Source organism: Athene cunicularia, assembly GCF_003259725.1.
Source record: "Athene cunicularia isolate RWA chromosome 2 unlocalized genomic scaffold, athCun1 chr2_part1, whole genome shotgun sequence".
Taxonomy (NCBI): Eukaryota; Metazoa; Chordata; class Aves; order Strigiformes; family Strigidae; genus Athene; species Athene cunicularia.
In genome coordinates this window covers 111805315-111826477 of record NW_020799095.1, presented here as the reverse complement: position 1 = coordinate 111826477, position 21163 = coordinate 111805315, and the positions used below count along the sequence as shown (strand labels likewise).

The window sequence follows — 21163 nt, the reverse complement described above, 5'->3', positions numbered from 1 at the left end:
TCCTTCTATTTCAGTTAACATACCGAAATCAGAACCTAGTCTTTCATCTAATTTAACAATCATTTCACCACTTGCTAATTGTAACCTCAGGCAGTACCTCACATATAACCTTCTGAGTGCTTAGTTTGCTCAGTAAGCCTATAATAAGAATCTGATTAAAGTTCTTGGACCTTGATCTGAAAAAGTCAAGATGCTGAGAATCCAGCGGGACTGTGAGTGATGGAAACATACATATAGCTGTTAATATGCCTGTCTAACATTTTGACATTATTTACACCATAGAAGCCAGGTACTCAGAATTCTATATAGCATTTAGTTGGATTCTGGTAATCTCAAGCTTCATTATCCATAGGTTTTATTTCTGTATTGACAGGCTAAAGGATGAAAAAATACCATTGAGAGTCTTCACTTGGAGCAGTTCTAAAACATGTGAAGGAGGATGCCAAAAAGTGTGGAGATGAAGGGAAGAACATCAGAAAACAATTCCAGCATAGGAAATAAGACACAGATATTTGGTGTGAAATATATTAGACAATATATGTTTCTTTAAGGTGGTAATGTTAGTTTATTACATAGAATATGCTGCTTCAAATGACAGAAATTTATCAGTTATTTATGGGGAAATATATCTGCCACTTGGCTCCTAAAGGAACTAAAGAGTATTTCTAGGTTTCCTACCTGTACTTCAAACCTCTTTGCTCCAGATCCAACTTCTACTTCCTTTTTATGTGCCTTCTGTCCCACAGTGAGACAATCAAAGCCTCTGGGCCAAAAGGGATTTGTGTCAGCCTTTAATTATGTCCCCAGTCTGAATGACCAAAGGGTCATGATCCAGGATTTATCACAGCATGTACATACCAGTTAGTCTAGACACAGCCTCTGAGAGTACAGAATGGACAAATTCTCATTCTCTAACTGAAAAACAGCACCCTCCTTCTTCAGGTATATCTCTGACTTCATTGACATTGAAGCAAGGTACTATGCAGTGTTAGGGATTAAAATCTAACCAAAAACCTGAAATGCTCTGCCTAATCACAATATACATCAAATATTTTCCAATTTTATGTTTAAAATCATTTACTGAAAATTTTAAACCATGTAAGTACTTACTACACACACATAATATTAAAAAATGCTGTAAACAGGTATCCAAAATAATTCTAATAACAGATTGAAATATTCTGAAACATATTACATATGCCTTGGATTCTCATAATACAACACATTTACAAAAAAAAAAAAAAAACAAAAAAAACAAAACAAACAGAAAAGACATGGACAACCTTTAAAATATAGAGGTTAAAGAACACACAACTAAAACTTGTATGTAGAACAATTTTAAAAGTAAGCGGTGCTGCCTCAGAAGGGAATATGGCAAGGGCAGTCAGGAAGGCCATTGACATACAGTCTCCCTTCTTAATTCCTGTGGAATCCCAGCAGCAATAAATGTGCTCTTTTTCTAGTATCCTCTGCATAAAAGAGGCAAACTCTATTTGGGTCTGGATGATCCTATACACAGAACAAAAGATTGCTTTACTCACATAAATATTCTGAAGTTGGCCTTTAAAAATTGAAATAGCAATTTGATAACGTTAAACTAAATAAAGTTAACATTGACTTCTGCTTCCTACTTTTCATTGTATTACAGCATTTGAATAATATTTCCTACATTTCATTTCAAATCAAACACATCAAGTTGATTTTTTTCTGGAAAAAGCATTTCTACTGAAAGACAACTCTCAAACCCTTTCTCAAATGTCATAAAATATAGGAATCTTATCTTCGAACTCTGGCGGGTATTTCAAATTTCAGTTCTCTGTTCTAAGAAGCAGTAGTTGTTTCTCTACAGATGAGACGGTTAGTATTTAACTGAATATCTCTGAAAAGATAACATTTCAGGGAAAACCTTGTTTTTAACCAAGAAATCACTGTCTTAGAAGAGCAACTTTTCTCCCTATGTTTGTTCCCATAAAAATCTAAGTAATTATCTGTATTTCAGCAATAACAAACAATTGTGATTTATAATTATCTAAGTCTGGGCTGTATTCACATTAGTAGTTTTATTGGGTGTGGCATTCAGCAGTTTATTTTGAGATTTTTTTTTCTGAAGATATTTTCACTAATGTTATAGAAATTCCAAGATCTCTATTACGAGTCTTTCTCATCTTTACTGTTTCCATTGTCCATTGTACAAAAGGAGACTACTTCTACTTCTTCTTCTTCTTCTTCTCTTCTTCTTCTTCTTCTTCTGTAGGAAAGGCATTTTCATTTTTCAGATTTTCAGAGTCATTATGTTCAATGTTATTTAAAGAAGTGTCACACTTCAGAAGTGTTTCAGAATGACAGGCTTCTGCTGGATCTGCCAACATGGGAGAAAATTTTTCTCCAACAATATGAATTAGGCTTATTCTTAGAGTTTGGCATATTTTTGGCTTTCTACTAGGTAGCTCACTATTTGTGACTATCACAAGATCACTGATTATGTGTTTGGATACCTTATTCTGACAATTGTTGACTTCCATAAGTTTTACATTCGTATCCTCTCTAACATGTAACTTCCCTAAATTGCTTGTGTCTTTCAGAGTTGAAGATGCAAGTATTCCAAAGTTACTAATAAAATCTAAGGTGTTACTAGCATAAAATCTATTTAAAATATTATTGACAATCTTATTGATACAGTTGTTCTTCAGAGTCATATGATTATTTTTGTCTGATATTAAATCTTCTCCTGACCACTGTAAATGTTCATTCTTTTTGGCCAACAAACATGGACCCAGCTGGTTCTCAATATCAGATGCCTTTTGGTAGGCATATCCTCTCTGTTCCTCATTAATTGGTGTTACTGTCACCATCAGTATTGGACAATGTTGACCACACATAGCATGGAGTTTATCCAGAGAATCTTCATCCTGAAGAGCACTTCTGTTAGGATTGCTAACACCAGTTGGCTGAGACTGTATGGGTTCCTCATTTGAAGGCTGTTCCAATGGATGCACCTTGTTATCAGGCAATCTAAACTCTACAGATGTAAAGGCTGGAAAATTGGTATCAGCCTGTGTGGAAAGATGTGTGGAAGCAGAACCTACCATGACTGATGGCTTGACCTTTTCTTTGTTTGCTGCAGGAAGGGAAGTGATCTTACCATTGTGGCCAGGTTTGCTTTTTGTAAAGTCATCCTGAAAAGGGTCTGAATCACTATTATGAGGTATATTGAAGTAGTTGCAAAAATTTTCAGAGGGTTTAGCCATTTCTTCAAGTTCCGAAGAAGAGATTTCCTTGAGATCTGGGTACTGATTCAGATTGCCAAAGTGCGAGTAAGGAACATCATCACTGTTAGTATCAAGGACTGTGTCTGTTGATGTATCCAAATTACCATACATTCCAATTCGTTCAGGTGAAGATATTCTTATCAAATGATTCTCTTTGAGAAGCCATTTGCCTTTATCTATCAATACTCCTTCATCTTCATTAGCTCGTATGCTAGGTTGACAATGTTGCTTTGGAGATTCCACTGAACAGTCATTAGTATAACTTGTTTCTTCTCTGTTAAGAGTAGGTTGTAGTGTTGGTAAAGATGTATTTTCTGGTTTTGATATAGTGTCATCTTTGTTTATGTTTGCTGGGAATTCTTGTGGTGGTAGTGAAGAATGTGATAATTTCTCTGCAGAACAAGACATAGGTTTTTGAGAAAAACAAACATTTTTTTCCACCACTGCAAAGTGGGATTCTTCAGTATCAGTTTTAAATACTTTTGACATATAAGGAAATCCTTTGCGAAAGTCAGGCTTAAATGAAGCTTCTGTCTTTCCATAAAGTCGTTCAATAGTTCTTTTTACATAGCCAGTATTATAATGTTTTTCAAGTACTGCTTCTTCTCCACTTTCATTGGTCAAATCACTGGATGCTCTAAAGTTATAATCACTTTCTTCAGTATCTGGTCTGTAATCTGACCAGTCTGAAGTAGCAGGACTTCGTAAGCATTTTTTTATCTGAGAAGAGTCTGAACACATTTCATTCTCCAGTTCTTCTTGCAGTTTCTGTTCTCCTTCACTTATATCACATTCTGTAATTTGTTTCGATTCATAACAAAATGATAATGGAGAGGCTGTGGATAATCTCTCAGAGGTTTCCTCACAAGTTTCTGCATCTTCCTTGTCCTCCTCTACAGAATCATCCTCATTATTATATTCCACAGAGGTTTCAGCAGCTAGCTTAAGTTGATTATTTGGGGTTTGGTCATTATCTGCTGACTTTGGATCAGCTTTCTCATCTTCACTTTTATCAGTAGTAACATGCATAATATCTTTTTCACCTTCTAACTCAGGAGTATCCTGATTAGAATTTACACTATAAACCGTTGAGTTAGGTTCTACTGAGGTTTCTGACTCCTCATTAGTGAATGATGTATCCACAGTTTTATCTTGAGTTTTTTCATACAGGCTATCAGGCTTTTCTTCATTTTGCTCTGGTAGCTCTATAACTGATGCAAGACTACAGGTATTTGAATTAGTATTGGCATATTGACCATCTAGCTGTGTTTTGGGAGCGCTCAAGACTAAAGTCTCTGTTTCTCTACAAAGGTCTCTCTGTATATCAAAACAGCTTTCTAATTCAGACCGGTTTAGAGCTTCTTCAGAATTTACACTATCCTTTGGAATTCCAGGCTCAATTGATTTTTCATGCAAATTTATACCATTATGAATTTCAGATATGGGCATATTCTCATGTGTGGAGTCCTGCTTTTTGAGTTCCCTACCAAAGTGTAACAAGTTATTTTCTCTTGATTGTTGAAAATGTAAGAACGCAGCCTTCAGTTCATCAACTTTTTCTATGACTGTAGTTTGTTTCAGAAATTGCAACTGTGTAAATATTTCAGAACAACTACAGGGAGTTTTCTGCATATCATCTTTGCTTGTCTCAATAAAATTCTCTCTTACATTGAGTATAAGTAGCCAAGCTAGGAGGACATTGGAGGAAGAAGCAAAAGCTGAAGGAGAAAGATCTGAAAGGCTACAAGCTTTCCCTATACATTCACCATGTTCTTTCTGGAGATCAAGCAAAGTGGATTGTAGTTCATGCAGCAACATGGTAGACATGCAATTATTCTGAACATCAGTTCCCATTTTCTCATTGACAACTGCACAATCAACTTGAACAGCAACCTCAGATTTTTTTCTTTGACATAGGATGGTATCTTGAATATCAACGTCTGACATCTTTTTATCATTGTCATGTGTTTCATGAAACAAGTGTAGTTTATCATCATGATGAAGTTCTGACTTTAGTGAATACTTGGATTCTTTTACAATAGTTGTATTAGCATGAATCAAAGAGTCAGGGTTTTTTTCACCCGAATCCTTGGCTGATTCTTCTAAAGACCCCAGTTCACAAATAGGCTTTAATGATTTTTTGGTTAGATTATGTTCAACCAGATAGTCTTCTCCAGTCACATGCACTTTATTTGTGATAAATCTTGTTTCTTTATCTACAGAAGTATCAGTATTTTCTTTAGAAAAATGACAGACATTGCTATTCTCTACATTACATTCTTTTTTATTTATAGGGGGTAAGACAGAATTTGGTAACAAGTTTTTCAGCCAAGTTTGGACATAGTTTTCTGGTGAATGTTCAACGACCTCCTCTTGAAAATCCTCATGTTTTAGAGCCTCTGGTGTAATGGCGCTCTCTGACGTATTTAACTTACTTGCACCTTTACTTAGATTATTTTTCATCCCCTTTTGCTTTTTCTCTTTCTTTGATGACAAATTTTCCAAAATATTCTTTTCTTTTTCAAAGTTAAGGTTCTTTGGCACTTCTGACAATGGATTTGAAATCAATGGTGACTCAGGGGTCTGTTCAAAAGAACTGGTTGTGAGATGTGTGTCCTCTTTCTCAGTACTTAGTGTATCCTGACTGTGTTCAGACTCATTGTTTGAATCAACTGTCATTAGACCATCTTCACTCTTTGCAGATGAAACACTATTCTTTTTGACTGACTTTAATTTTACCTTGGCCACCTTGTTGTTACTACTTCTTTGTTTTTTATTAGATGATAATTCATTTTTTTCCACTGAATCCTGGTGACAGAACTCATCTTCAGGACATATGCTTTTGTCTGAATTGACAGACCCATCATTGCTTTTTACAAAAAATTCTGTTCCCTTTTTCTGGGGCATTTCAGAATAATTATCCATAGGCTCTGTTGTGGAATCTTGTGTGGTTTTGCTTGTGATAGGCATTCCCTCATTTTTAATTATCCCTGAAATCTCTTTATGTTCTTGATTTTCATATGTACCTTGTTCTAGGAAGTTAGTCACTTTTCTCTTCTTCTTCTTCTTTTTGGTAGAAGAAGGTGCAGATTGGCTGTTATCATTGAGATGTGTTGTTGCAACAGATTCAGTTCTGACACTGATTTGATTCTCACTTTCAGTTACAGTAGGAAAGAATCCAGTTGTCGCATTTATTTTCTCAGTAGGAGATTTACTAGATGGAGGTACCGTCATCTTCATCTGGCTATGTCCAGAACAGGCTGAATGCACTGAATCTTGAGAAATAAGTAATAAATCAGAAGCTTTGCACCTTGTTTCTTCTTTTGACTGACATAACTCTGAATATCTAATGAAAGAACTCAGTGATCTTTTTATTTGTTTAATATCACATGACTCATAGATCTGGTCTGCTGACCCTGGCCTAGCTGGCTGGTGAATTTTTGATGATGGCATGAAACTGCTGATGTTAGCTTTGCAGGTTGACACTAAACTATTATATGTATCTTGCTCCACAACTGATTTCTCTAATATATTCTGTACCAATTCATCCTCGTCAGGCACTTCTAATGTCTTTCTATTTGTGGTTTCTATTAAATCATTACTTTTGCAGCTTACTTTAAAAAGCATTTCTTCTTTTACATTACCTGAAGAAAGCTTTAATAAATCATTGTCACTCATCTCACTAAACTTTGGATTACTGACACTTGATTTTTTTCTGCTTGAATGAGCTACCATGCAATACTCAGATTTATTTTCTCCATTCTGTATTTCCTCACTGAAGGAAAACTGTCGTATTGTCTTCTCCTGAATCTCTTTCTCAGATACCAAGGTGACACTTTCAACTACTGCTTTCTTTTGTCTAACACGCCTGGGCCCAGGGGTGGGAGGCCTATAGAAGCGAGGTTTGATATTATCCTCAGGGACATTGCTTACATCTAGATCTGCAGAATTGTTCTTATAGATATTACAACTGGCAGTTTTTAAATCAGACTCCGATTCCTTGTCTGACACTTCTGCACTGAGTTGCTGTAATGAGTCTCCCTCTTCTTTATCATAGCTCTTCAAAAATGGAGCATCTTTTCGTTTGACATGTTCTGATACATTTACATTAGATGAGCAGTCTTCCGCATGCATTGCAGAATTGCAAATGGTGGTATTTTTGTCATCAGAAAGGCCAGCACGACTTACAGTGGTTGTCCATTTAATGGTTTCTTCCTCTTTAATTTTGAATCGAACTTTCATTTCCACTGTGATACTGCCATCTTGATTAAGATGAACAGATTTTTTAATGTCATCTTCATACTGTGCCACAGATAAATTTTCACCAGTGATTGACTGATTTCCTCCTATACCATTATGACTGCCAGGAACATAGGAAGAATCTGAGTTGTTATAATTTGAGTTGTTATCATTGCTGGACCCTTTATCAGATGAAACTGAGAATATCCGAGATCTTGAGCTAGAGACCATTTCAGCTCTCACTACTAATAATTACATTGAAAGAACCCAAATTCATTCAGTAGAGGGCAAGTAGAGCAGGCAAATATCATGCATAAGAATCCAGACGGTAAGACACCAGACAGGCAGCAAAGGAAGAGAAAAGAAAAAAGGAGAAATATTAGTACAAAAGAAGCTAATGAAGTGTGTTTGTTTTACCAGACTATTAGAATGTAAAGAAAAAAACATCACTAATCTTGCCGTTCTTTTTAAGAAGTTGTTAGAGAAACATAACCAATTTTTAATAAAGAATCAAGCGTTTAACTACTTTTCCACAATTTTATTTTGCAATGGTTCTTTCTAATGCCAGAGCCATAGTTTTATTTGAAGCTCCAAAGACTAAAAAAGTACTAAATACTCTCATTTTACTTAGTTGGAAGCTGGGGTTGCCTTGAACCTTTCAAATGATCCACAGGCCCTTGCTTCTTTGGGCTGAAAGTTACCAACTTTACTTCTTCTTCTTCTTCTTCATGCCTTTGCGATTATTAATATATAATTTCCTATTAGTTCTTACAGTTAGTGCTAAAATGTGTCAGTCAAGGTGAACATATATCTCCCTGTGCTTAATCCAACAATTTTCGGCATATGAGTAATTACTGTGAGTAGTGTCACTGACACACATGGGAATAAAGGGTTCAGATCCAAGCCCCTGGACTGACCTTCTGTAGAGAAGTAAACACTGAAGCACTTGAACTTCTTATAAAATCTGAATTTAAATCATGACATTCTGAGATATATTTTATACTACAGTACTGTAGACGATGGCACAAAACTCACTAAAGCCAGTGAGAATACTTCCAGACTTCAATGAATTTTGAGTATGGCCCAATATGTGTTTGCATACACACTAAATATTCCCAAAATATGTTTTGATTACTCTGTAATAACTTAGCTTTTAAAAAAATTATACCTCATCTCTCTCTAGCAGTTGTCACTGAAGAGGTGAGACATAAAAGAACATGAGATAAAAATAAAGTTTTGCTGTCTTCCAAGCAGTTCTGCTTGTGCAAGGGAAACAGTGCATGTACACCCACACAAAGACATCCACAACTGCTACCGATACCTAAATATATAGGAGCCACCATTTAATAGAAAGGTTTCACTTGCAGAAAGGTATTTTAACACATGTAATATTAACTTCTCTACATTGCTTGAATTTAAGCAGGTTTTTTTTTTTTCTCAAGTGAGTCACAAATGGTCTCATATCGAGACTTTCACAGTTAACATTATTTTTATAGATACGTGTCTATAATTTCAGGCAGAGTGCCTTGCAAGTTTCCCAAGCATATGCTTTAACATGAATTGAATCAGGAATAAAAGTTTGTGCTAACTCCTCTAAGACAGACCAGACCTTATGCTTCCCAAAGTAAAAATCTCACCTTCTCTGTCTCAGGAAATGGAATTGGAACAAAGTCCCTAAAATTTGATTTTTCAGGCTCTCACATCATCAGTGATGTCTCCTACACAGACTACTTTGAATTTCTCAGGTTAAAGACAAAAAGAAGATTTGTTTTTCCTCTCTCTTTCTGTAATTGCTATTAACTAAGGATCAGAAGAGGGAGCTTATCGGATTCTCACCTACTCACATTTTCTATGACCACAAGGCTCAGTCTCTGACTCAAAGCAAATTTGGGTAAGATTTTTTGTTTCTGCAGAACTTTCATGCTCAAAATGTTCCTACTCATTCTCTCTTGACTCATTAGTTTTGCTCTGTTCAAGTTGTACAAGTCAAAAGAACATGAAGGTTGAGAAAAACTAAAATGAATAGTTTGGTGGGGACATAGTAAACTGTGAGGGATGTGGAAGAAACTCCGTCAAATAAATGGAAGACTTATATATCAATGCACTCGATAACACAGTCAAGATTACTCTGGGAACTCACAGACAGAAACAATTACAGTGTTCCCTGGGCTCTCAGTATACCACGCAGCTGTATTAAGAGTACAAGGTATCTCTGGATTACGCATGTTTCCCCCTAGACGTATGTCTGCCCTACAGGATGCTCTAATGCCAAGGATTCCCACACAACCTAAAGCTCTGGTACTGCGGCATTTAGTTCCCCTCAACTGCAGGCTATTGAGCTAGCCTGGCTTCTCTCCAACAGCTCCTCATGTTCTTGATCATCCACTGGCCACTTCACACTCTTTACTGACCTTGACAGTGGTACAACTCCATGAGTAATCAAAGTACATATTTGCGTATCCTTTCCCAAACTTATCCAAAAGAAACATATATCACAGCCATGAGGATATAAGAAAGAATGACACTGTTTAGATAAAAGCAGCTTCAAAAACATGATGAATTTGTGAGTGGATGGGTGCTATAATGTTTTTCCTGCTCATGTGGAACATGGGACATGGGAAAAACTGAATGGCATAAGTCAAACCTCCACCTGCTAAGGTAAGTTCTGAAAACTGCACAGAAGTTTTGCTCAAGAATTTCAGTCAGTTAAGAGCCTGAAGTAGCCAGCCTGTGGTTTCTTTTTTACCACTACCATTATTAACTGTGACACCAGAAAACTGATAACAATGGCAGTCAAGTGCATTAAAATAAAATATATATATTTGCATCCATGTTCCAAATAAGTCTGTTTGAAAGAAAATATGTGTACTAGCTGAGTACTTAGTAGAAACTTACGTTTTAAAAAGAACATTAACACTTTGATCTTTCTCATGCTTATAGAGGAGTAAAAGCAGATATAAACAGTTTCAACTGGCCTTTTTGAATAAGCTTGACCCTAGTAAGACTGTCATGGTTTATGTCTTATGCTGAGAGAAGTAAACCAATCAATAAAATACAAATTAATTCAAAGAACTTACTATTTTCACTCTCTGACTTGGCATTCGCTTTTGGGTACACACGATTTGCAATTCCAAGCAATTTAGCAGGCCGTGAATACCCAAGAGAATCATAATTGCTTGGTTTAAAAGGCTCTCTCCCTGCTGCGACTACAGCTCCAGAACACAATATCAAGGCCTGAAGATTAGGAACCTGGGAAAAAAAAAAAAAAAAAAAAAAAAAGCAATATTAAATTCTCTGCCTTAGTAACCACAAAAAATAATGTAAGAGATTTATCCTTTTCATACTTTAATAACTTCACTTCTTAGTCTCTACATTAGTTTGCAGCAGTCTATTAAATATGTATCACAGCACAGAATTAATTTTTCAATTCCTATAAGGCAATTCCTATCTCTGTGAGGGTATGTCTTGTTATATAAATATATTCGAAAAAGACATCAAGAAGCAACTTGGATCCAGATCAAAATTTTCTTATAATTTAAGTGTTTGCATATGTAAATTTGTTTCATCATTGCCCAGTGACTGTTCATAGTCATGAAATAAGAATATGCATTTGGAGGTAGGTATACATGTGAACACATATTTGGAGGAAGAAAGGGGAAATTCAGAATACACTATAAGTACTTGACCTGTACTGCCACAGAGGAATAGGACAGAATCACAGAACAATATATGTTGGAAAAGACCTCTGGAGGTCACGTAGTCTAACCCTCTGCTTAAAGCAGGTCTGACCAGAACAAGGTACTTAGAACCTTGACTAACAGGTTTGAATTTATGTTCCAAAATATATTGCAAGATAAGGCTCACAAACTGCACTTCACTGATTTATAGGTGATATGGACAGTTTCCCAGCCTAATACAGAATTTCACCAAATGGCTTTTCCTTGAACTCTCGGAGCTTTGCATAGAATTCTCTTTCTAGATACCTGTTAGGCATAATTACAAGTGCTTTTCTGTGGTTAAACACACAGATAAAATTCGAAGTGAGATAATATTATATAAAAGAGCATGTGAGATGAAAATCAGGATTATTAGTGCTGCACCATCTGGGTTTAGAGGTACAGAACCTGGTCCACAGTTTGAAAACTATAAGACAATCAGTGTCATAATTCCAAGTCATTAATGTCAAACCACTCTGAATTTGTGAAATGAACATGTGGCTATTAGATGCTCCTTATCATATTTTTAAAACATTAAAAATCACAGATAAACAGCATTAAGACTAAAGGAAGTTTCTGTATAAATGGGAAAAAACATAGAATTAAGAGCATGTCCAAAACGGGCCTGAGTAAGAAAAACAAATACTTTTTTTCATGATGCCTTAAAATATAAGATTAAAGAATATTTTCTCCAAGCTAGCAGCCTTTCTGAAGGGAAAAAGCCATAGAAAAGAAACAGCTGAAATTCAGCGCATGAGTTCTTACATCAGGCCAGTATCTCAAACTTATAATTGATAAAATCAAAACTGTCAGTATTTATCTTTTTTCTCACCTTTCTGCCATCAGTTGTATATAGATTCACAACTGGATATTGCATTACCTCACTCACATAATCCAGAAAGGTCTCAAAGGTTTGTGTATTTTTCTTTCCCAGAACTATGGTACGCCTGAGTCTTACATCCCCATTTTTGAAAAAAAACATCTTTTTGGGAGTTGTTATTTTGATCTCTTGAATGCCAAATCGATCTTCATTCTCCCTTGCTAATTTCACAGCTTGACGACGAGTGCTGACAGGCCTACTCATCTGCCAGGGCAGCGGCTTTTTGCTAGCCTGTTCCAGGTTGATGGGCTTCATTTTCCTTTGATGGGAGCAAATATAAGATTTTCCATCTTCAAGATCCTCCAGATTGGTGATGCTGTGTCTCCCTTTCGGTGTACTAATATTCCTTACTCCAAAAGGCAATGGGACCCGTTTGGATAAACTATCCAGCAAGGCATCAAATGTTTTGTAAGAGCGATTATTAATGACCATTTTGATCCCATTAAACTGAGGATCTCCACTTTTATAGAAACAGATCCGTTTTGCCACAACAGGTTCAGTAACATTGAAATGGTGTGTGGATAAACTCTGTTCACTCTCGGAGGAGTTTGGCTGATTCACCGAGTAACTAGTTGAAGGTGTTTCACTCATTTTGACAGCAATCTGGAAGAAAGAGGAGATGGATATAAAACTTTTCTTATGACTAGTAATAATACAGTCTTCATTTTGAAAGGTACAGAAAGAGAATTTATAACAAACCAACAGCAGTGAGTTGTGCCAAAAATCATTGGATTTAAATGGATCCAAGCTGTTATCTCTAAATTCCACAAAGACTCCAGTACTGTTGGATTACGTTAACATAGCTCTACTTGCAAATATTCCCAACACTCTCCAACGTAATTTCAAATCTCTTATAATTTTGGTAAAAGAGACCTTTCCTTTGAAGAGGATACTTTGTCAGTCAGAATGATAATTAGATGTTTTCTTTCTTGAGGATGAAGCTAATGACAACATTTCATATTTAAAATATTAGCAAAATCCTTATAAGGAGGGAGAAATTTGTGCCTAGGCATGAGCTATATTCAGCCCAAAATAACAAAACTGAAAGACAGTACAATTCATTCCGATCTCATATACTAGTTTTATAACAGGGCAAATCCACTGGAGTCAGAGAAAAGGCTCCTGATTTACTACACAGTAAACTATACCAGAATAAGGCCCAAAACATGTTTTCGAGTTAAGTTGTATCATAAGTTAACAGATCATTTACTTTTCTATTATGTTTTATGTCTCATGATAAGAAACCATTACAATATTTGCATTTATACTGAGGAAAAAAATCTACTGATCAGATAAGACTTTTTTTTAGTGAAAAGCCTTTAAATCCTTTATAATGACACAAAAATTTCAGGTATTCCTCAGTAGAAGTAGCCTTTAAATTGGAACATTTAAATATGAGTCTTTTAATCAACAGATTATTTCTGACAATTATATTGATAGTAAACTCACAGATGACACCAAGTTAATCAGGTATGTCGATCCGCATGAAGGTAGGGAGGCACTACAGAGACACTTGGATAGATTGGATTGTTGGGCCAATGTCAACGAGATGAGCTTCAACAAGGCCAAGTGCCAGGTCCTGCACTTGGGCCACAACAACTCCATGCATCGCTACAGGCGTGGGGAGGTGTGGCTGGAGAGCTGTCTGGAAGAGAAGGATCTGGGGGTTCTAACTGACAGCAGCTGAACATGAGCCAGAAGTGTGCCCAGGTGGCCAAGAAAGCCAACGGCTCAGAAAGTAATTGTCGATTTCAACCTGTATGTTTGAAGTGGCATATCTCAGCTCAGACTAAAATTTATTAAATGAAATAAAAACCATTAGAATCAACACATTTTTGCCAATGAGAAACAAGCTTATTTATCCCGGTTGCATAAAATTCTGGACTTCTGGAGGCAATGAAGTTATCGAAGGCAGTTTCAGCCTCCCCTTGGTTCCTGAAGTGTCTCCCGCACAGGAAGCTGTTGAGATGCTTGAAGAAGTGATAGTCAGTGGGCAAGAGGTCTGGTGAGTACGGTGGATGAATTAGAGTTTCATAGCCCAGCTCATTCAACCGTTGCAGCGTCGAAAGTGCAACGTGTGGCTGCACGTTATCGTGGAGGAGGATTGGACCCTTTCTGTTGACCAGTGCTGGGTGCAGCCGTTGAAGTTTCTGGTGCATTTCATTGATTTGCTGGATGTACTTCTTCGCCGTGATTGTTTCACCTGGATTCAGGAAGCTGTGGTGGATTAAACCAGCAGCAGACCACCAGACAGTCAGCATGACCTTCTTTTGGTGCAGATTTGGCTTTGAGAAGTGCTGCGGAGCTTCATCGTGGTCCAACCATTGAGCCAATCGTCACCGGTTATAGTAGAGCATCCATTTCTCATCGCATGTCACAATACGGTCGAGAAACGGGTTGTTCTGGTTGCAAAAACTAAGAGACGATGACACTTCAAAATGGTGATTTCTGTGATTCTCATTCAATTCGTGCAGCACCCATTTGTCGAGCTTCTTTGACTTTACAGTCTTCTTCAGATGCTCAGAAACAGTTGATATGCTTACCTTGAGTTCTTTTGTAAGTTCTCGAACAGTTGTGCGTGTATCTGCTTCCACCAGAGCCTTCAATTCATCGTCGTCAATAGCAGAAGGACGTCCGCGACCTTCTTAATCTTCAAGGTCAAAATTGCCACGTCGAAATTTTTGGAACCAAAGTTGCACTGTCCATTCGTTAACACTTCCCTGGCCATATACCTCATTGACGTTTCGAGCAGCTTGCGCTGCATTACGTCCAAGTTTGAACTTATAAAAGCAGATCTGTCGAAATTGCTGTTTTGACATCTGAACTTCAAACCTCAAAAATTTGTCAAAAACGCAGTTTATATTATAATTTAATTATACAGCGTGAAAGTTCATAACATGAGCTTTTCAAAAATATATAACAGTACACCAGTTGAGAAGGTACTATTCCTGAAACATATACAATGAAAATCACATTACAAAACAGAAATTAATTTCCGAACAGCCTAATATTAGAAATAGTGTGACCAGCAGAAGTAGGGAGGTGATAGTCCCCCTGTACTCTGCACTGGTGAGGCCACACCTGGAGTGTTGTGTCCAGTTTTGGGCACCTCAATACGAGAGAGATATCGAGGTGCTGGAGTGAGGGCAGAGGAGGGTAACACAGCTGGTGAAGGGCCTGGAGAACAGATCTTATGAGGAGCAATTGAAGGAGCTGGGACTGTTCAGTTTGAGGAAGAGAAGGCTGAGGGGAGACCTCATCACTCTCTACAGCTACCTGAAAGGACATTGTAGAGAGGTTGGTGCTGGTGCCTTCTCACAGGTGATTAGTGACAGAACAAGAGGGAATGGCTTTAAACTCTAACAGGGGAGGTTTAGACTGGACATTAGAAAAAAATTTTTAACAGAAAGAGTGGTCAGACAGTGGAATAGGCTGCCCAGGGAGGTGGTGCAGTCACCATCCCTGGATGTGTTTAAGGGTCGTTTGGATGAGATGTTGGGGGATATGGTGTAGGGGAGAACTTTGTAGAGTGAGGCTGATGGTTGGACTCAATGATCCCAAGGGTCTTTTCCAACCTGAATGATTCTATGAATCTTCATGCTTGAAACCAGTGCACTCTCATTACAATCTTTCCATTTCAATCTAATCTATATACAGATACAGTAATGACAACCCTTTAAATGAATAAAATCACTTTATCTTAATGATTGCTTTGACTGGAACATGGAGTAGAAATGGCTAGTCAACTAATCAGCCTCAAGGAAGCAGTTTTAGTAGAGTTTTACTGAAAATCTGTATAGCAGTCTCAGGGAATCAAAATAATATAAATTAAATTCTTTGACAATGTCACCTTGATGTAGCTGACATATTGACTAATGGAACAATCTCTTCTGGCTACTGCATATATTTTTAATGAATCTATGGAAAATGATATTTTGACTATTTTAGTACTACATACATCAGCTCTGAAACTGATAAGAAAATGTTATTTTTCAAGACAGTCAAGGTTCAAACAAAGTCATATTTGACAAGGTTTTATCTTGCTGTATTCCTACAGCTTTTCCAGTAATGCACTTTTTTCAGCTTGGGTGTTTTGCCTTCACTAAGAATTAATAATTTTTTAAATGTTCATTATTTTAAACAATGATCAGAGAACAGGAAGAAATGTCTCCTTTTAATACATTATATATGCTGTAAATTGTACTCATTTGAAATGCTAAAACTGAAAAATAACCAAACAGGTCTGTAAGGTACATTCTGTACCAGAATTATGTACACAAAGATCAATTTAAGTAATCACAATTCCATTTAAAAAAAAAAAAAAAAAAAATTAAAATGTAAAAACCCTCCAATCTGTAGCTATTTCATTAACGGATATGCAGGAAGAAATTGTCAAGCCTGGCTGCAGCAATTTATACAAACCAGTCCATGACCAGTCCATCTTTTTTTGACACATCTATTCATTAGCTGCCTAAATTTTCATTACACTTCTAAACTGAGAGGTTGACAGGTGAGTTAAAACTAGGGATACAATTTGAACCAGCCATTTTATGCTTCATGTGCCATTCTGTTTATACCCATATTCCTAGGGGAAATCCATAAGGACATTTTTATTGCTAGGTGCAATACAGACTTTCCTACTCTCTTTGCAGAGCAAATATTCTACTCCAATAAAAGCAGCAATGACAGTAGTAAAGTTCTTGAGTGAACTGAATATCATGTTACCCCATTTAACTGGTCAAGAAGACTTGAGCTCGCTGAGTCCAGTTCAGGATCTCTAGGGAAGGTGAGAAAACTCCTACGTCATCATCTTTAATAGCCACAGACAGAAATGAACAGATATAGAACCTCAGCTACTCTGTACTACACCGTGTCACCCTTTATGAAAATGGAGTGGAATTTCATCTAACTGTATGATTATTCACTCTTACAAGAGATAAAATACATGGATTTTCTCAGGAGACTACAGATTGAATTAGCCTCTAAGAAGCTGCTCTGAATATTTGTACTTGTGTAAAACATTCAGTTGTGTAAGCATCAACATTTGGAAGAGAAATACAATACATTTTACATAAAGATAAACACTAGACTGAGTCTCGATACTGTGGAAGTAACAAAACCCAAACCGAAGAGAGAATACACATATAAAGAAAAAAGACAGTTTTCATTGTAAACATGAAATAACTTGAACCCACAAAAGTAATTGAGAAAAAGTTTTCCTTAGCAAAACATTAATGACAAAACAGAACCGATAGTTGTATAGCACACCACGTATGAAAGAACCGATGGTTGCATAGCATGCCATGTCTGAATGCTTTCTAGTATTAATTTTAATCGTGGAAATCACTTATGCATCTTTCAGTTACCTTATAATTGCACCTTACAAACAGCAAACATTTCAACAAATGAATAATCAACATATTGTAGAAACTACTGTTGCATATTTCAGGTAATCACACTGTAATGTCTTCATTTTACGTTAAACATAGTATCGATTTTCATACTTAAATTATTTTATTCTAAAATTAAGAAATAGCTCATACTGCATGATACAGACTGTCTATTAAGATATTCTGGCAATTACAACATTAAAAATTTTATTCTGCAAGATAAACAAATGGAATCCAGGATTGAATCCCTTTGCCTGCATTCTCATAAACAAAACCACTCATTCAAAGTTTATGCACAAAGCTGCTGGAATTTATAAAGATTCTAAGTGGAACACTTTGTTCTAAACATATAAGAATATGTCTAATGCCATACAGCTGGTAAGTATTGCATATAATTTCATCATACTCACCCACAGTCACGTCCTATGTAAATAAAAGAGTAGTTAGCTTGTTCTCAAAGATTTATAAATTGTACATGTGATTGTCTATGCCATATGAAATGAACATCCTTAGTCTTATTACAAGTGTGATCAGCTAGAAAAAAAAAAAAAAAAAAAAAAAAAAGGCATAATCCATTTGCTTAATCTCAGCTAATGTTAATCACAAAACCAGGTTCACCTCAAGTAGCCATTGTTCAGAGCAGTGACTAACATCTCATTCAGCAAGTCCTCTTATATTATTTTTTTAACTCTACTTACCTTTTAAATATTTAATTCATATAATTATCTGTTTACTTAGATTGCTCAAGAGACTCATAGAACCACACAAAATAAAAATGTGGGTGGGGAACATAGGCCATCCAATCTATCTTCTTATCGGTGTAGGGTTGTCCTCCAAACTAAATTTTTTAGTGATGTAAATTTTAAACATGTTAAAATGGAGCTTATACCACTCACATTCTGAGACTATTTATTAAACATCTCCTGGCATTAATTCTTGCTTTTGCTCAATTGTTTGATCAAGATAGCCCTCTGTGTTAAAGACTCTCCCATATTTTCTCTATTCAGAGATCACAATGTAAACTGTTCCACAGTTTCTTTCAGGACACTCAATAAAACATCACAGTCTGAAGGAGTTTCTTCATCCATGAGGTATTCTTCATTTCAACATGCTGGAAAAGGGGCAATGCAATGATTATCAATATGTGTGATTACAGTTCATGAAGAAACAGGATTACATCTAACTGTAGCTTAATTATACCACAGAATGTGGGGGTTTTTTCTTTTTCCATTGGAAATACTATGTCCCCAGATAGTAACTGTTCCATCTAATCGCTACCAGATGTATAATCTGATTTAGAGCTTCTTTGCTTAATCAGGATTACAGCAAGCTCTCAAAACTGGCTGTATAGAACAGTAACAAGAACACCACTCAGTAGACAATACCACTGCATGCCATAATGAGTTTCAACTATTTTCCTTAGTAGAGAATTCAATGTTTATAGAACTATTAAAATACAACTTCAGTTCCACGTTGAAAAGATGCATAGGCATAAACATTAAATGACAATCTTGCATAAATATTTTGCTATAAACATTGCCTTAAATATTAATTTAATTATTTAGGTCCTTAACCTATTTTAGCTAATATACTGCTTATATTCCAGTCAGTATTCTGTTGTTTACACTTGTTCAGAAGATGGACAAGTGCAAATTCTATGTGTTATTCTGACGTCTTATAACTTAACCACTTACAAAGGAATTTTTATAGAGCTGGTTTTCTTTTTTTTCTTTAAAAAAAAAAAAAAATCAGGATTTAAAATATCACTGCTACCTCCATTAGCTTTCCAGAGCATGCAAAGCCACTTTCGATAACCAGTTAATCCATCAGTAGCTTCTGCATGCCACTAGAATTTGAGACCCAAGAGATAATACTTCCGGGACCTGGTGATGATAAACAAGTGTCACCACTTGATGGTGTGAATGCCCGTTAATTCTCTAAGACTTCAAAAGGCTTACAAAGCTTCTGTCCTGACATATGTAAATTAAAAGCTCCACTGTGTTCCTTCTTGTACCGCAAACACTCCATATATTCCGAAAATATGGAGGAAATTGACAATTTTATAGTAAAAATAGAAACAATAAACTTTATGTTTAATTTAGACTTAAAGACAACAAGCCACAGAAAATTATCACAGTCCTACAGCAATCAATATCAACACAAAACCACTTTTCATCCATTCAAGTGAGCAGCTTGATTGACATACATGGAACTGCTAAAATGATGTGATAATAATTTAACCTTCATATTTGGGGAACAGTTGTTCTTTTTACATAAACCAATGGGAAAAAAAAAAAATAAGAGTATAAAGTTGGTCCAGAAAATGTAAGAAGGCAAAATCAAGCCACATGAGAAAACGTACCAGTGATTAAAATTGTAATTGCAAATAGGATTACAATTTTCTGGGTTGCTGTCATTCTCACTCTTAAATTGCATGCCTGTTTATCTCCAGATATCTTCAGTTCTCAGCTCTGATACTAAACATTACCTTTATTCTAAACTTGATATCCCTCTTAGTCCTATTTTTTTTGTAAAGGTTATTGACTGGTCAATAGCTGAAATAATGACCATATGTCTGTGAGGCAGTCACTAACCCCAGTTCTTGCCTTTCACTTTTCAGAGAAAAGCTCAGGTTTGGCTCCTTGTGAATGCAGTGACAGACAAGGACAAAGGTTCTACTCCAATGCCCACAGGCATCAGTGGGAGTTTTCCTTCCGATTCCCCTAGGAGTGTGTCCCCTAGGAAGACAGTGGCATAGAGACAGCCAGTTGAAGGTCCAGTACCTGTAGTTAACCAGCAACACCATTCCATACGGCAGAAGGCCCAGGTCAAGCACCCTGCAGTCCCTGGTCTGAACCCAAAGCTCACGTGAAAGTTTTCAAAGTCAAGAGAAAGTTTCTGACTCCAAAATTCTTTGCACCGGCCCAAAAAGTACAGCACCAAAATAATCGTAAAAAAAATATTTTTATCATAATTCTTTCTGATTTTGATTAATTATTCCTCCCTTTCAATGAACTTTGCTTTAGTAACTGAACTGATGACAAGTAACTAAATATAACCTAACACTTTCCACCTCATTCTACAAGTCTCCTGTGTTTCTCAAGATCAGCATCATATCCAGGAAACTGATGCCTGAAAAAGAAAAAATATGCTAGCAATTACATTATCATGTTTGCTGATATATTCCTTTTTCCTTAGCAGATAACCAGCATCCCAGGTTGAGAAACATAAGCAGACTTTTCTGCAGCATTAGCCTGAATCAGAGCAGGGTCAGAACTGTGTGGGATGTGGCCTTCCCTGCCCGGCAATCCTATGGCCCTTGAATGACACCCTTTGTTTAAATCAGAGCCACATGGAACAGCAGTTAACACTTGAGTATTTTTATCATTCAAGCGTGAGTCACTTCTTTAAAACGGGCAGTTGCTACACCAGTTAAACTATTACTGTTGACCTCATGCCTCAAGAAAATGCTGATAATGTGCCTTATATTTCCAAGTCCCTTCAACCTCTTAAACTGCTGCTTTTATTTTTTTAATTGAACTGCTCGGTAAGGTATGGAACTAGAAAACTGCTGTCAAGCTAAAAAGGAAATTATCACATTAGAAGCAGGGGCCGGGGTCAAGTTCCCTTCAGTGTGCCCAGCCTGTTTACATCCTTTCCAGTAAAGCC

At 36.4% G+C, this 21163-nt stretch overlaps 2 protein-coding genes across 4 annotated transcripts; both read right to left on the bottom strand.

The window, feature by feature from the left end:
- Positions 1-545: 545 nt before the first annotated feature.
- On the bottom strand, positions 546-19177 carry RP1 (RP1, axonemal microtubule associated). 3 transcript variants are annotated; one of them, XM_026841710.1, is made up of 4 exons: positions 17905-19177; positions 12057-12707; positions 10586-10757; positions 546-7753 (listed from the first exon to the last, which is right to left on the bottom strand). In XM_026841710.1, the coding sequence occupies exons 2-4, from the start codon at positions 12693-12695 to the stop codon at positions 2208-2210; spliced, it is 6357 nt and encodes a 2118-aa protein (XP_026697511.1). In that variant the 5' UTR covers positions 12696-12707; positions 17905-19177; the 3' UTR covers positions 546-2207. The 3 variants fall into 3 exon arrangements, with proteins under 3 accessions (XP_026697511.1, XP_026697513.1, XP_026697514.1); XM_026841712.1 differs by having other exon boundaries at positions 546-7750; positions 17905-19175; XM_026841713.1 differs by lacking the exons at positions 12057-12707; positions 17905-19177 and having other exon boundaries at positions 546-7830; positions 10586-10688.
- Positions 13916-14991, bottom strand: LOC113476295 (histone-lysine N-methyltransferase SETMAR-like; the record flags this gene model as incomplete). Its single annotated transcript, XM_026841714.1, is given in 1 exon segment — positions 13916-14991. A coding segment is annotated over 1 exon segment (1008 nt), but the record flags the coding sequence as incomplete, so codon positions are not given.
- Positions 19178-21163: the final 1986 nt, after the last annotated feature.

Bases quoted from the DNA above. Each gene is read 5' to 3' on its own strand.
- RP1 (XM_026841710.1), bottom strand. From the start codon at position 12,695: ATGAGTGAAACACCTTCAACTAGTTACTCGGTGAATCAGCCAAACTCC. The intron at 10,758-12,056 runs GTGAGAAAAAAG...TTTTTTTCCCAG, and splicing joins ATACAACTGATGGCAGAAAG to GTTCCTAATCTTCAGGCCTT. The intron at 7,754-10,585 runs GTAAGTTCTTTG...TGTAATTATTAG, and splicing joins CAAGTCAGAGAGTGAAAATA to TAGTGAGAGCTGAAATGGTC.